Below are 16,907 nucleotides of genomic sequence, written 5' to 3' on the forward strand. Positions count from 1 at the left end.
GGTTGCTGGCTGAGTTCTGTCCGGTGCTGCTTTCCTCTGTGACAGGGCAGCACTGATTCCCAATGCAAAGTCCCACAATCACTGTGCTCTCTATCCCCCAAGCACACAAAGATGCCCTGCACCAGGCAGCCACTGCTGGGAGATGGGCAGGGTTGGCACTGGCAATTCAAGACAGTCTTTCCTACCCTCTTCAGTGTCTCTTTCAGTGATATGAAATTAAAACCAAGTACTGTGATCTCCCACTTTATTTTTGGCTCTTATGAAGCTGCCTTTTGTGTGTCGATAATTGTTAAATTTTCTGTTTCTGTGGGAAAGATGACCTTAGAGGCTTCTACTCAGCCATCTTGCTCCTCTTCGTTGTTCTGTATTATTATTCCTTCAAAGAAACTTTCTACTTCAGTGTATGCATCCTTATTAAGGCAAATAACTCAGACTTAAAAATAATTTATCATCAGGTATTTTTGCAGGCCTCATATTAACCACAAAGCAAATAGTCTCTAATAGATACATAAAAATGAAAAGCAAGAAGTTAAAACACACTACCACACAAAGTCCTTATACACAAAAAAGAAAGGAAGAAGGTATATAGAGGACTTACAAAGTAACCACAAAACAAATAACAAAATGGCAGTTATAAATTCTTACCTATTAATTGCATTGAATGTACATGGACTAAATTCTCCAATTAAAGACATGAAATAGCTGAATGGGTTAAAAAACAAGGCCCAACTCTAAGTTCCTACAAGTAATGTACTTCACCTGTAAAATTACACCTGCACTAGAAATGAATGGAGAGAAAAAGGTATTCCATGCAAACAGAGGGCAAAAAAGAGCAGGAGCTGCTGTGGTGATATCCAATAAAATAGATTTCACATCAATACTGTAAAAACAGACAAAGGAGATCATTATATAATGATAAAGGGGTCAAATCAGTAAGAAGATATAAAAACTGCAAATATATGTGTTATCAACATGGGAGCACCTAGATATATAAAGTAAATACTACTAGAACTAAAGAGATAGACCCCAATACAAAAATAGTTGAGAATTTCAACAACCAACATTCTGCATTGATAAGTTCCTCTAGATGGAAAATCAAAAAAGAAACATTGGACTTTATTTTCATGATAGATGAAATAGACTTAATAAATTTTTACAGAACATTTTACTCAGCAAATGCAGGATGTACATTCTTCCCATCAGCACATGCAGCATTCTTTAGATAGACCATGTTAGAACAAAAAAACTTCTCAGGAAATTTTAAAATTTCAGTCATACCAAGTTATCTTTTCTGATCACATTGGAATAAAACAATAACAAAAGGAACTTTGAAAAATATACAAATACCTGAAAATTAAACAATATGCTCCTAAATGACAAATGGGTCAATCAAGGAATTAAGAAGAAAATTAAAAATTTCTTGAACAAAATGAAAATGGAAACACAATATACCAAACCTTTGAGATATGGCAAAAGAAGCACTAACAGGTATGTTTATAGCAATAAACACCTACCTCAAAACAGTAGAAAGACTTCAAATAGCCTAGGATGTACCTTAAAGAAGTAGAAATGCAACAACAAATGAAACCCAAAATTAGTAGCAGGAAAGAAATAATAAAGATCAGAGCAAGAAATAAACGAAATTGATACAAAAAATACAAGTCAAAAGTTGTTTTGTGAAAAATAAACAACATCAACAAGGCTTTATGCAAACTAAGAAAAAATAGAGAAAACAAAAATAAATCAAATTGAAGATAAAAAAGAGATATTACAACTGACATCACAGAAATCCAATGGATCATTAGAGACTATTATGAGCAACTTTATGCCAATAAATTGAAAACCCTAGAAGAGGTGGATAAATTTTTTTGACACATAGAATATTGATTGAACCAAGTTGACACATTAAGAAATACAAACCATGAACAGAGCAATAACCAGCAGCAAGACACCAGCAGTAATAAAAAGTCCCCCATCAAAGAACAACCTAGAACCTGATAGCTTCAGAACAACTGAATTCTACCAAACATTTAAAGAACTCATACCTATTGTACTCAAACTATTTGAGAAAATAAAGGAGGTGGGAATACTTCCAAACTCATTTCACAAGGCCAGCATTACCCTGATGCCAAAACCAGAAACGAACACACACAAAAAAGAAAACATCACTGATGAACATAGATGTAAAAATTCTCAACAAAATAGTAGCAAACAAAATTTTAAAACACATTAAAGAGATCATTCATCACGACCAAGTGTGATTCATCCCAAGGATGCAAGAATGGTTCTGCATAGGCAAGTCAATAAACATAAAACATAACATTAGTAGGATCAAGGACAAAAATATATAATCATTTCAACAGACGCCAAAAGCATTTGATAAAATTCAAATTCTCTCTTTATGATAAAAGCTCTCAACAAACTGAGCATAAAAGGAAAATACCTCAAAACAATAAGATCATATGTAACAAACCCACAGCTAACATGATAGAGAATGGGGAAAAAAATGAAAGCTCTTCTTCTAAGATCATGTAGAAGACAAGTATGCCCACTTTCACCACTTTTACTCAATATAGTAGTGGACATCCTACCCAGAGCAACTAGGCAAGAGAAAAAAATAAAAGGAATCCATATTGGAAAGGAAGAAATCAAAATGTCCTCATTTGCATATGATATAATTTTATATTTACAAAAACCCAAAGACCCTCTCAAAAATCTATCTGAATAAACAAAAAATTCAGTAAAGTTGCAGGATACAAAATCAACATAAAACATAATTACCATAACTATATTTCAATAAAGAGCAATCTGTAAAGGAAATTAAGAAAGCAATCTCATTTGCAATTCGTTACAAAAAGTAAAATACCTAGTAATAAACTACACCAAAGAACTGAAAGATTTCTACAATGAAAACAATAAGCTGATACAAAAAACAGAAAGGCATCCCATGTGCATGGATTAGAAGAACCAATATTGTTAAAATGTCCCTATTACCCAAGGCAATCTACAGATTCAATGCAATCTCTATCAAAATACCAATGACATTCTTCACAGAATTTTTTTTAGTCCTAAAAGTTACACAAAATCAAAAAAGACCCATAAAGCCAAAGAAATCCTAAGCAAAAAGAACAAAGCTGGAGTGGCTGAGCTAATTTGCATTCCCACCCGCAGTCTACTAGTGTTCCCTTTTCTCCACAACCTCACCAGCATGTTGATTTTTGACTTTTTAATAACAGCCATTCTGACTGGTGTAAGATGCTATCTCATTATTGCTTTGATTTGTATTTCTCAAATGATTAGTGATGTTATAAGTTTTTTTATATGCTTGTTGGCCATGTGTATGTCTTCTCTGGAGAACTGTCAGTTCATGTCCTTTGCCCATTTTTAATGGGTTTGTTTGTTTTTTTGTTTTATTGTTGCTTTATTTGCGTCCCATATAGAGTCCAAACATTAGACCTTTGTCAAATGCATAACCTGCAAATATTTTCTCCCATTCTATAGGTTGTCTGTTTACTCTGGTGTTAGCTACCTTTGCTGTTCAGAAGCTCCTTGGTTTAATTAGTTCCCGCTTTTCAATTTTTGGTTTTGTTGCAATTGCTTTTGGAGTCTTTATCATAAAATCTTTGCCAGGGCTGATGTTCAGCGTGGTATTTCTTCTTTTCTTCTGTGTTTTTAACACTTTTACATCTTACATTCAAGCCTTTCATCCATCTTGGGTTGAATTTTGTATATGGTCAAAGGAAGGGGTCTAGTTTCAAAATTTTGCATATTGCTAGCCAGTTATCCAAGCACTATCTATTGAATAGGGAGTCTTTCCCCATTGCTTGCTTTTGTCAGCTTTGTCAAAGATCAGGCGGTTGTAGATATGTGGCTTTATTTCTGGGTTATCTAATGACTGTGTTGCATTGGTCTATGTATCTGCTCTTATGCCAGTATCATGCTGTTTTCATTACTGTAGCCTTGTTGTGTAGTTTGAAATCAGGTAGTGTGATGCCTCTCACTCTGTTCCTTTTGTTTAGGATTGATTTGGCTATTTGAGCTCCACTGTGACATTTACCCATGTAACAAACCTACATGTGTACCCCTAACCTAAAATGAAAGTTGAAAAAAAAAATAAAGGTTTTTAACTAAATGTAAAATTATGTTTTAAAAGATCACATAATTAGTAAATGGTACAATCAGAACTTGAACACTAATCTGACATTAAATCTTGCACTTCTAGCCATTATACCATATTACTTTCCTTTTACACTATACTGTCTTCACTCAATATGTAATTATTTTGGAAATTAAGGACACTAAAATTCCCATAAACACTAACATTTTTAGAATATTTGTATGTTTGCTCACATTTCACCATTTTTTGAAGTTCACACATATACATGCTCATCAACTTTTGCTTCAGCTTCCCTGAAGGAAGATCTAAGGAGAAGAAAAACACTTTCCAAAATATATCAATACAAAAGATTGTTATAAAAAGTCAATGACATATAATTGACAATTGGATAAATGGACAGATTCTAAGAATTTCAGACTATTAAGTGAAATTAATATAGTCAGAAGACTAAAAACCAAATATATAAAAGTAAAAAAGAATTCCATATTAATCCATTTTCTGATTAAATTATCAAAGAAAAGAGAGAATTTTGAAAGCAGCAAGATAAAGTGACTTGTTACATACTAAGACAATGTCCTCCATAAGACGACTGGGGGATGGCAGGTTTCTGCAGAAACCTTGTAGGCCAACAGAGAGTGGGATGATATGTTCAGAGAGATGAAAAAATAAAAGGCTAACAAAAATTACTGTATCTTGCATACCATCCCTCAATAATGAAAAGAAATACTTTCCCACACAAACAAAAGTTGAGTGACTCTGTCAGCACCCCTACCTCCATTATTATTATTTCCAAAGGGAAACCTTGAACTTTAAAAAATGGCACTAAAGAGCAGCATGAGAGCATATGAACATATAAAGCTCACCGATAAATGACTAATGTGAAAAGTCCAGTATTAATATTATACTCAACAATAAAAAACTGAAAACTCTTCCTTTAAGATCAAGAACAAGATAAGGATTCTACTCTTACCACTTCTATTCAATATAGTCCTTGAAATTCTAACAAGAGCAATTAGGGAAGAAAAAGAGATAAAAAGGTAAGAAAAGGAGATAAAATATGAAGTGTTTTATGGAGGATTAAACACATAAAAAATGAAATAGTATCCTATACCTATTAGGATTATCATTATCAAAAATAAATAAATAAACAAGAAATAATAAGTGTTCAAAGGATATGGAGAAATTGGAACCCTTGTATATTGTTGCTGGCCATATAAAATGCTACACCCACCATGAAGACACTATGGAGGTTAGAACTACCATATGATTCTGTATTCTCACTTATGGGATCTCAATTCTTCAGAAAAGAATTGAAATCAGTATTTGGAAGAGATATTTGCACTCCCATATGTTCATTGCAGCATTATTCACAATTGCCAAGATATGGAAGCAACTTAACTATTCATTTACATATGAATGAATAAGCAAAATATGTTATATACCTATAATGGAATATTAGCCTCAAAAAAGAAAGAAAAAGGTCATACCCAACATGTATGAACCTTGGGCTAGCACAGAAGAACAAACACTGTCTGATTTCACTTATATGAGATATCTAAAAAAAGTCAACTCATAGAAGCAGAAAGTAGGATAGTGGTTTTCAGGGACAGGGGACAGAGGGGAATAGGGAGTTGTCATTTAAGGGCATAAAGTATCAGTTATGCAAGATGCAAATGTCTTGGAAATCTGCTGTACAACATTATGCTTACAGTAAATACTGTACTGTATCTAAAAATTTGTTAAGTAGGTAAATCTCTCAGCTTAAGGAGATTTTGGGCTGAGATGATGGGGTTTTCTAGGTAAATCTCATCTTATGTATTTTTATCACAATATTTTAAAAATAAATAAGTGTTTTGAGAGCCCCCAACTAAATTTGGATTTCAGTACCAGAGTGGTTAAAAACCCTGCCCTAAAAAGAAAATGAATGGGAGCTGGATGTAGGGGTTTACAGTGTTCACACAATACTTTTCCTTCAGTGGATGGCCTGATGCCTAGTTGTTTGACCCTTGACCAGGGGAACCTTCACACAGGAAGCTTGTTTATACTGGCAGATGCCCTTGGGGCTCTTATCCGACCCATGTACAGTTTATGTCTGCCTGACCATTGCTCTGGCACTGGTTGCCTAACATTGTGTTCTCACTGCAGTCCTAGGGAAAACCCAGCCTGAAACAGCCCCTAGTTTTTCAGACAGAAAGCGTAAAGTCAGTACACCACCACAAGAAGAAGCAAATTCAAAGATGTCTACTTACAGATCCTGGGAAAGGAGAGAATAATGAATTGGGAGGGCAGTGTTCTGTCCCCAGGTCAGATGAGGCAGAAATGAAGAAACTGGCCGAGAAACCAAAATCTCAGAAATCACCACTAAAGGACTTATCTATGTAACCAAACACCATCTGTTCCCCAAAAGCTATTGAAATAATAACAATAATAATAATAATAATAATAAAAGGAATACATGGCAACTAGCAGTTTATATAAAGAAATCAGGTGTGGGTCACTTAAAGTTTGCAGGCAAATGCCTGAATAGTTCATTTAAAGGAAGCAACAGGAAAGCAGGGAACCCAGTCAGCTAAACAGGAGAGATGACTCTAAGTTATCGCTGGCTTCTGGTTTGAGCAATTTGGAAGTGGTGTGAGAACTAGAAACTGTGTCAAGGGCGACTAAGCCCTGCTGTGCTGTGAGAAAGTTAAACTTGTAATCAAAATGAACAATGAGACAACATAAAATTGTAGGAATTCCCTCTAACAAGATACATATGTATTCTGAAAACGTAATAAAAACTATTGACTCCTTTCTATGCTAATAAACAAAACCATCACGAGGTTATATGCCATTAAACATAAGTAATATAAAAATAGGTTTCCTTGTTGCATTCTGGATTTACTACACAGGACCAACTACACAGTGAATGCTGTGGATATACAATCTGTCACTCAATAAGTTGTACATTTTAGTGACATTTCTGATTGTAATGGAGGTAAATGGACATTTCAGCTCCTGAGGTACTCACTGGGAGTTTGACTAATATCTGTAAATTTTTACTTTTAATTTTGTGGCCCTCAGGATAGTGAATTGTCTTGCAGTGGTTTTTGTTGTCATGTGAGCAAATTGGCTTTAGAATACTAATAAAAGCAATTACTTACGATAAATAAATAAACCTTAGGCCCCATAGTTTAATCCTCCATAAAACACTTGCTGTCTTCCAAAAAATTAATGACAATTATGACCATCATCGTCTTACCATCATTTTACGATAATTTAAAAATCAACATATTGTGGTATCTTCAGTTCTCTTTGACACTTATTTTAGCTTTGAGAGACAGGACTTGGTGGTTGAAATATGAGTTTGAGACTTGGTTTGCTTTTGCGGAGGAAGGTGGCAGCATTTTCAAATGGAACTCTCTTCTTTTCCCACACTTTTAGTCATCATCTTTGTAGGTAGTATTATACTTTTGTCTCATTTTTATCAAATAGAAGCTACCAAAGATACCTTTGAAAAGTCTTCAGAAATTATCCTGCTTCATAAGACACAGTCTGTATCTCTTTCTGAACATATTTAAGCATCTAACTTCCAGCCTCTTCTCTAGTATTAATAACTTCTTCACAAATAGTTCCATAATGTTATCAATATCACTTAATAGATTTCTTTAAATCACGTTGCAAGAAAATATTCCATGAAATAGACCCAGCCTTTATACTTTAACAATCCCTAGCTGCCTGGGCCAATATTATTCTCATTTGTAGGATGTAGGCTCCACAGATTATAATATGTTTCTTTCCTTTTTAATCATCACAGATTTGCAAACTTTATGGCCTATTTTGGCCTTAATCTCCATGTCCAGCATCTGGGGAACAATGTTTTCCTGTTGCAGACTCTCTTTGGTGCAGTCATCCTCCTGGCCAACTGTGTTGCACCTTGGGCACTGAAATACATGAACCGTCGAGCAAGCCAGATGCTTCTCATGTTCCTACTGGCAATCTGCCTTCTGGCCATCATATATGTGCCACAAGGTGAGAAAAGATCACAGGTGGAAGAGAGAATGCCTTTGCCTCTTTTCTCAGGGATTGTACTTGTCACACCTATCTGAAGCCAGAAGGAAAGGGAGAATTGGGTTCTTAGGATTTCCTGACACCAATCTGGGGATTTGGGACAGATTCTGCCACAAGTTGCTGGAAAACGAGTCAAAGATGAGTAAAGGTTGGCTCTATTATATGGTTGTCCTCATCATATTCAACAAATACTAAGAAACTGAAGCCATTTATTTCTGACAGTTTCTCTACAACAGCAATCAATTACTTACTCTTTGGCCAATCAAACTTTAAATGAGTATTGAGGTATAGGCCTTGTCATTGTTTCCCAACATGAGGACATAATACTGCTACTTCCTCTGTCTGGGCTCTTTCTTATTACTACAGCTTCAGTGACAATGTACTCCCTAATTCCCATGTATCTACTTGTGTGCCTTGTATTTGGTCACCATAACTGCAATCTGGTTTAGGGGAGTCATCTTGACTTCAAGGGAACAAAAGTGCCCCATCTTTATGTAAAGAATTGTACAGTAGAAATGAAGAAATTGTCAGTTAATAGCCTCTTGTAGATTCTATTTTAAGAAATTAACTGATCATATGTAATAAGTAAGGGAACCCAGGTGGCCACCAGTCTTCACCTAACTCTTAGTGTAGTAATGTATCTAACAGGATCCCAGATTGGTGTGCTCCACTCCCCCTCTTGAATGCCAGCAATGATCCAAGTGTGCTACAAAGCAACAGCACCCTCCAATGTCATGAGGCTATGACAGGATTTCTTCAGTTGGATAGAAACAAGCCTCTGAAACTTCCCTTCAGTGCTTTCCAAAGTCTGACGTTTTTTCCTCTTTTCGAGGTCCTTATTCCTAATCCTTAAAACATTAATACTCTGTAGCTTCTCTCCTAACATAGACCTCCTGATCTTTTATGACTCTCTTCTGCAACCCTAGCCCCATGTCAATACTGTGTATGTACCTAGGTTTTAACAGCCAGGAGAACATGGATGGGTCTTATACTCCCAAGTATTGCCCACATGACAGTCCTATGTTCTACCAGGTAGGCAGAGGAGTCCCTGGACGGAATAAATGAAAAAACATTCAGCTCAACTTACACGCCTCTCTCTTGCTATGGCATATCTCTGATATATAGTGAAAAGTGAAGTAATAGCTCAGATCCTTTTTATGCATTATTTAAGCCACAAGGCGAAGACAAATCACATTTCTCAGCAATCAGCCACTGCATATTCTTTGCCTCTATGCAGTTTCCCTACAGTACATTTAACCCTTGCAAACACCTCCAATACAGTCCTTTTCACTTCTACCTTGGGGATGCTGATTCCTTCAGCTCAGATTTCCTGAGGCCTTGTGTTCTTCCTTTCTCCAGAAATGCAGACGCTGCGTGAGGTTTTGGCAACGCTGGGCTTAGGAGCGTCTGCTCTTGCCAATACCCTTGCTTTTGCCCATGGAAATGAAGTAATTCCCACCATAATCAGGTACAGAACCTTAAGTATGCCCTGTCAGGTTCAAAATGGACCTTTCTCAGATAATTGACACTTTTTGCGGGAAGAAATCTAAGACTGGTTCATTAATAAAATAAATTGTAACAGTCATAAACACAAATAATTACAGACCAACTTTATCTCAAGCTGACTTTTTGCCGCTGTATTAAGTCCTTTGATGTATTATAGTATCCCACATAACCTTCTGAGCCACCTGAGAGGTTGGTGCTAAGGATAGCAGTATTTCCTAAATGATGAAAACGCATCTAATGCACTTGTGAACTGAAAAATTAATTGCTAGCAAATAAAAGTGAAAATTTCAAACACAGGAGTATTTCATCACCTCTGCATGTCTAAATGTTCCCCCATAATTAGAGCAAAATGATAAATCACAAATTGCCTGTGTGGATTTTTAACAGATATTCTTGTATTGCTGTTTCCACTCAAAGGGCAAGAGCTATGGGGATCAATGCAACCTTTGCTAATATAGCAGGAGCCCTGGCTCCCCTCATGATGATCCTAAGTGTGTATTCTCCACCCCTGCCCTGGATCATCTATGGAGTCTTCCCCTTCATCTCTGGCTTTGCTTTCCTCCTCCTTCCTGAAACCAGGAACAAGCCTCTGTTTGACACCATCCAGGATGAGAAAAATGAGTGAGTAAATAGCCCTGTTGCCCCTCAGAGGATCTGTGTGCTATAGGTCTGTGCTGAGGAAGGCAAAATACCATTTAGGGCCACTGTCCTCTCAAAAGGCTTAGACTTAGGATTTTCCCATGTAATCAGTGCCTTAGGTCTAGGTACAGCCACATGCCTTCCCACAGTGACCTCAGACACCCCCTGAGGCTCTCCAGATCACACAGACCAGCTCTGCCCAGCTTGTCAAAGGGGGCTTCATAGTGAAGAAGCCAAAATTAGGTCTCCTCTTCCCTCCCTGCCCTAGTGTGATATGCACACTGTTGAAGGTATTTTACAAATATGCAGAGATCCAAACACCAGATTTTCATCCCTGGGGAACCCTCAAACAAGTGGGTACCTGTAAGCTGTCTGAGATTGCCAGTGCTTACAGGCCTGACTACTAGGCCACTGAAGAATTTGTGGAAGAGTCTGCAGATGCAGGGGTATCCAATCTTTTGGCTTCCCTGGTCTACAGTGGAATAAGAATTGTCTTGGGCCACACATAAAATACACTAACACTAATAATATCTGATGAGCTAAAAAAAATCACAAAAATATCTCATAACATTTTAAGAAAGTTTACAGATTTGTGTTGGGCCACATTCAAAGCCATCCTGGGCCACAAGCAGCCTGTGGGCCATAGGCTGGACAAGCTTGCACCAAGGCATCCAAGGATGACAAGTAGAAGGTATCCAAGCTGCCTTCCCAGATCCTAGTCTCGGAGCTTGATCTTTTACTTCACAAGGTTTACTCAATCCCTTGGGGGCAGAGATATGGTTTTTACCAAACTAATGGACAAAGAATCAACATTCCTTAAAGAATGCGGGACTTACAAGTTTAGTCCATGTCTTTTCATTTTTGTGATTTTTTGTTGGTTTCTTTGTATTTGTTCTAGGAGAAAAGACCCCAGAGAACCAAAGCAAGAGGATCCCAGAGTGGAAGTGACGCAGTTTTAAGGAATTCCAGGAGCTGACTGCCGATCAATGAGCCAGATGAAGGGAACAATCAGGACTATTCCTAGATACTAGCAAAATCTAGAAAATAAAAAACAAGGCTGGGTGCGGTGGCTCACGCCTGTAATCCCAGCACCTTGGGAGGCTGAGGCGGGCAGATCATGAGGTCAGGAGATCAAGACCACCCTGGCCAACATGGTGAAACCCTGTCTCTACTAAAACAAATACAAAACTTCGCTGGGCACAGTGGCATAGGCCTTTAATTCCAGCTACTTGGGAGGCTGAGGCAGGAGAATTACTTGAACCCAGGAGGTGGAAATTGCAATGAGCCAAGATTGGGCCACTGCACTCCAACCTGGTGACAGAGCGAGACTGTCTCAAAAAAAAAAAAAAAAAGAAAGAAAGAAAGAAAAGAAAAGAAATAACAAGATATAGTGAGTAAGTAGATTCACTTCACAATTGTGGTACTAAATAACTAAATATAAGCTATCTACATATAATAGTAAGAAAAAGTTTGAAGAAAATTATATAACACTTTAAAATCAATCATAATAGACTATTTATGTAGTTATAGGTCCCTAGCAAGTTTCTGGATAGGAAGATTGAATACTATTAAACACAATGTGTCTTCTTCAATTATTTGATAGACTAACTGGTGGGATAATTACAATGAAAAATCTGCTACTTTTACAAAAACTTTAAAATAAATTCAAATTTATCTAGGAATTAATAGTAGACATTTGGTTCAGAAAAAAGAAGATCAGGGAGTGAAAATGTAGCTGTCAGGTAAGTGGGGTAGCATGCACAGAATTTTATCATAAGTTGTAATATTCATAACATTATTAGCAGATGCATTTACAAAACAAAGAAATTCAAAAGTAGACTTTAGTATGTATAACATTTAATGTGTAACAATTTCAGCATTGTACATTCTTAGAGGAAACACCTAATTATGGAATAAATAGCATTAGCCAACTAATCAGAAATAAATGACTAACAATTCAACTTTATATCCTGTATTAGTCAGGGTTCTCTAAAGCAAGAGAAATAATAGAATATATGTGTATATAAAAGTGAGTTTATTAGGAGAATCGACTCACACAGTCACAGGATGAAGTCCCACACTAGGCAATTTGCAAGCTGAGGAGCCAGGAAGCCAGTCCAAGTCCCAAAACCCCAAAAGTAGGGAAGCCGACCATATAGCCTTCAGTCTGTGGCCAAAAGCCTGAGAGCCCCTGACAAATCACTGGTGTGAGTCCAAGAGTTCAAAAGCTAAGGAACCTGAAGTCGGATGTTTGAGGGCAGGAAGTATCCAGCATGGGAGAAAGATGAAGGCTGAAAGACTCAGCAAGTCTGCCCTTTCCATCTTCTTCTGCCTGCTTTATTCTAGCTGCACTGGCAGCTGACTAGATGGTGCCCACCCAGATTGAGGGTGGGTCTGCCTCTCCCAGTCCACTGACTCAAATGTTAATCTCCTTTGGCAACACCCTCACAGACACACCCAGGAACTATACTTTGCATCCTTCAATCCAATCAAGTTGACACTCAATATTAACCATCACATTTCCTAAACCAATATACCAATTATTGATTATGATTATGACAATCATTTCACATTGTATACATACATGTATCATCACACTGTACATCTCAAATATATGCAAGTTTTATTTGTCAATCATACTTCAGTATAGCTGAGAACAAGTTAAATGGAACAAATAAACCATGCTTTCAAAGGAGCCTTGGCTACCAAAATTCAAAAAAGAAAAACATGTTATTAATAGGAAAGTAAATTCCAAATAAACGTATATATACTTGACTACTCATTTAAGCCTTCTGTGAAGAAAACCCAAGAAATTATGGGAGAAAGCTATAAAAATATACAACAAAATGATTAAAAACATTAAATTTTCATGGTAGACCTCAAAGTTATTTAACTTTCTTCTTTGTAAGTGTATTCTAAGTTGAAGCAAGGAATATGCAACAGCTTAAAATTTTATAAATTCTATAATGTTTTCACAGAATTAGGAAAAACAATTTTAAAAATCACATGGAACCAAAAAAAGAGCCTGCATAGCCAAAGCAATACTAAGCAAAAGGAATAAATTGGAGGCATCACATTATCCAACTTTAAATTATACCACAAGGCTATAGTAACCAAAACAGCATGGTACTTGTATAAAAGTAGACACATAGACCAAAGGAACAGAATAGAGAACCCAGAAATAGAGCCCCATACTTACAACCAACCTATCTTCAACAAAGCATACAAAAACATAAATAGGGGAAAGAACATCCTGTTCAATAAATGGTGCAGGGAAAACTGGATAGCCACATATAGAAGAATAAAACTGAATCCCTATCTCTTGCCATCTACAAAAATCAACTCAAGATGGATCAAAGACTTAAATTTAAGTCCTAAAAATTCTAGAAGAAAATCTAGCAAAAACATTTCTGGACATTGGTCTGGGCAAAGAATTTATGTCTGAGACCCCAAAAGCAAATGCAACAAAAACAAAAATAAATAAATAGGATCTAATTAAATTTAAAAAATTCTTCACAACAAAAGAAATAATCAGAAGAGTAAACAGACAACCCACAGTGTAGGAGACAATATTCACAAATCATCATCTTACAAAGGACTAATATCCAGAATCTACAAGGAACTCAAATCAGCAAGAAAAAAACAATCTCCTCCAAAAGTGGGTAGGACATGAATAGATAATTCTCAAAAGAAGATGTACAAACAGCCAACAAACATATGAAAAAATGCTTAAGTGCAAGAAGGGCGATTAAAATGTCAAAAAAATAAATGTTGGTATGTATGTGTTGAAACGGGAATACTTATACACTGTTGTATCCTCTCTGGAACACAGTATGAAGATTTTTCAAAGAATTAAGAGTAGTAGAGAAAATAGCGGATGTACCATTCAATCCCGCAATCCCACTGCTCGGTATCTACCTGTATTAGTCTGTTCTCACACTGCTATAAAGAACTGCCCGAGACTGAATAATTTATAAAGGAAAGAGGTTTAATTGACTCACAGTTCTGCATGACTGGGGAGGCCTCAGGAAACTTACAATCATGGCAGAAGGGGAACCAAATACTTCCTTCTTCAAATGATGGCAGGAAGGAGAAGAATGAGTGCTGAGCAAAGGAGGATGCCCCTTATGAAATCATCAGATCTCGTGAGAACTTAGTCACTATCACAGAAACCGCAGCACGGGAGTAACTGCCCCCATGATTCAGTTACCTCCCACCGGGTCCCTCCCATGATACATGGCGATTATGGGAACTACAATTCAAGATGAGATTTGGGTGGGGACACAGCCAAACCATAACACTACCCAAAGGAAAAGAAGCCATTATAAAAAAAAAAAAAAAAAAAAAAAAAAAAAAAAAAAAAAAAACCTGCATGCATGTTTATTGCAGCACAATTCACAATTGCAAAAATATGGAACCAACCTAAGTGCCCAGCCACCAATCAGTGGATAAATAAAATGTGGTACATATACATCATGGAATACTACTCAGCCATAAAAAGAAACAAAATAATGTCTTTTGCAGCAACTTAGATTGGCTGGAGGCCATTATTCTAAGTGAAGTAACTCAGGAATGGAAAACCAAATATTGTACGTTCTCACTTATAAGTGGGAGCTAAGCTACAGGTATACAAAACATATGGAGTGGTATAATGGACATTAGATACTCAGAAGGGGAGGGGAAAAAACCCTACATATTGGGTACAATATACACTACTTAGGTGATGGATGCACTAAAACCTCCAACTTTACCAGTATACAATTCATCCATATAACCAAAAACCACTTGTACCCCAAAAGCTATTGAAATAAAAAATATACATATATTTAAAATTCAGATGACATCCACTCAGAAAAAAATTATAAATTATTGTTATATTTTAAATTATAAAATACAAGATAAATTTTAGAAGACATATATATTTAGATTTCTTATGTCTATGAAAAAAGAATACATGATTCAATATACTATTGGGGAACACCAAGAACATATAATTTTCAAAGGACTAAAGTCACATGACTAAACATTTATGAAAAAGTGTGCAAGCCTATTGGAAATAGAATAGCATAAAAGGTCCAGAAATAAATCCAAGCATATATGGCCAACTAATTTTGGACAGGGACACCAGAAAGACACAATTGAAAAAGGGTATCCTCTTCAATAAACGGTGCTAGAAAAAAATTGTATTTCCACATGTAAAGGAATAAAATCGAATCCTTATCTTACACCATATACAAAAATCAACTTAAAATGAATAAAAGACCTACATGTAAGACCATAAAACTCTTGGAATAAAACGTAGGAGAAAGAAGAGAACATAGCTCCTTGACATTGGCCTTGGCAACAATTCCATTCCTCGGATAATACACTAAAAGGTCACGCTACAAAAGCAAATATAAATAGATAGGACTACATTAAGCCAAAATGTTTCTGCACAGCAAAGGAAACAACAAAATGAAAAGGCAACCTATGGATTGGAAATATTTGCAAACTATATATCTGATAAGAGGTTAATATCCAAAATTTATGTAAAAACTTACACAACTCATTAGTAAGAAAATATATAATTCAATAATAAATGGACAAAATGCCTGAATAGATATTTCTCCAAAGTTGACATAAAAATGGCCAACAGGTATAGGACAAGGTGCTCAACATCACTATTCATGAGGACAGAATAATGCAAATCAAAACTACTATGAGATGTCACCTTATATTCCTTAAAATAGCTATTATTTAAAAGGTGAGTTAACAAGTATCGTCAAGAGCATGTACTTTGGCATTGTTGGTGGAATGTAAATTGCTGCAGCCATTAGGGAAAACATTATAAAGGTACCATGTAACAAAACTTCACAAGTATCACCTGAACCTAAAATAAAAGTTAAAAAGAAAAGATTCCACCCCAAAATTAAAGATAGAACTACCATGTGATCCAGCAACCCCTCTTCTGGGTATATACCCAAAAGAAATGAAAGTACCACCTTGTAAAAACATCTGCACTCCCATTTTCATTGAAGCATTATGCACAATTACCAAGATACAGAAACAATCTAGGTGTCCATCAACAGATGAATGAAAAAGGAAACTGTAATATTTACACACACACACACACGAGTAATATTATTCAGCCTTTAAAAAGGAGATATTCAATTGTACCCTAAATCTCAGCATAACACAATATATCCAGGTAACAAATCTGCACATGTGCCCCCTAAATGTAAAATAAAAGTTGGAATTATAAAAAAAAAAAATAAGAGGAGATTCTGCCATTTGCCACTACACGGATGTACCTGGAAAACATTAGGCTAAATAAGCCAGAAACAAAAAGGAAAACATTGCATGACCTCACTTATATGTGGGAAAAAGGTCAAATAAATGGAGATAGAGAATAAAATAGCAGTTACCAGAGACAAGATGGGAAGGAGGAAATGGGGAGATGTAGGTCAAAGTACAAGATATGAAGGATAAACAAGGCTAAAGAGCTCACGTACAACATGAAGACTATAGTTGATAATACAGTATAGAATTCAGAATTTTTGCTAAATGACTAGATTATAGATGTTCTTGCCACAGAGTGAAAACTAAGTTAACTATA

At 36.1% G+C, this 16,907-nt stretch overlaps 1 protein-coding gene across 1 annotated transcript in view; it reads left to right on the forward strand.

Annotated features, from left to right (window-relative positions):
* The window catches only part of SLC22A9 (solute carrier family 22 member 9), a 45,574-nt gene extending 30,791 nt beyond the window's left edge, over positions 1 to 14,783 (forward strand). The window contains exons 7-10 of the mRNA XM_003828522.6: positions 7,914 to 8,128; positions 9,527 to 9,635; positions 10,091 to 10,294; positions 11,211 to 14,783. Coding sequence (XP_003828570.4) covers positions 7,914 to 8,128; positions 9,527 to 9,635; positions 10,091 to 10,294; positions 11,211 to 11,271 — 589 coding nt within the window. The 3' untranslated portion in view covers positions 11,272 to 14,783. The remainder of the gene's footprint in view (positions 1 to 7,913; positions 8,129 to 9,526; positions 9,636 to 10,090; positions 10,295 to 11,210) is intronic.
* Positions 14,784 to 16,907: the final 2,124 nt, after the last annotated feature.

Source organism: Pan paniscus, chromosome 9 (assembly GCF_029289425.2).
Source record: "Pan paniscus chromosome 9, NHGRI_mPanPan1-v2.0_pri, whole genome shotgun sequence".
Classification (NCBI taxonomy): Eukaryota; Metazoa; Chordata; class Mammalia; order Primates; family Hominidae; genus Pan; species Pan paniscus.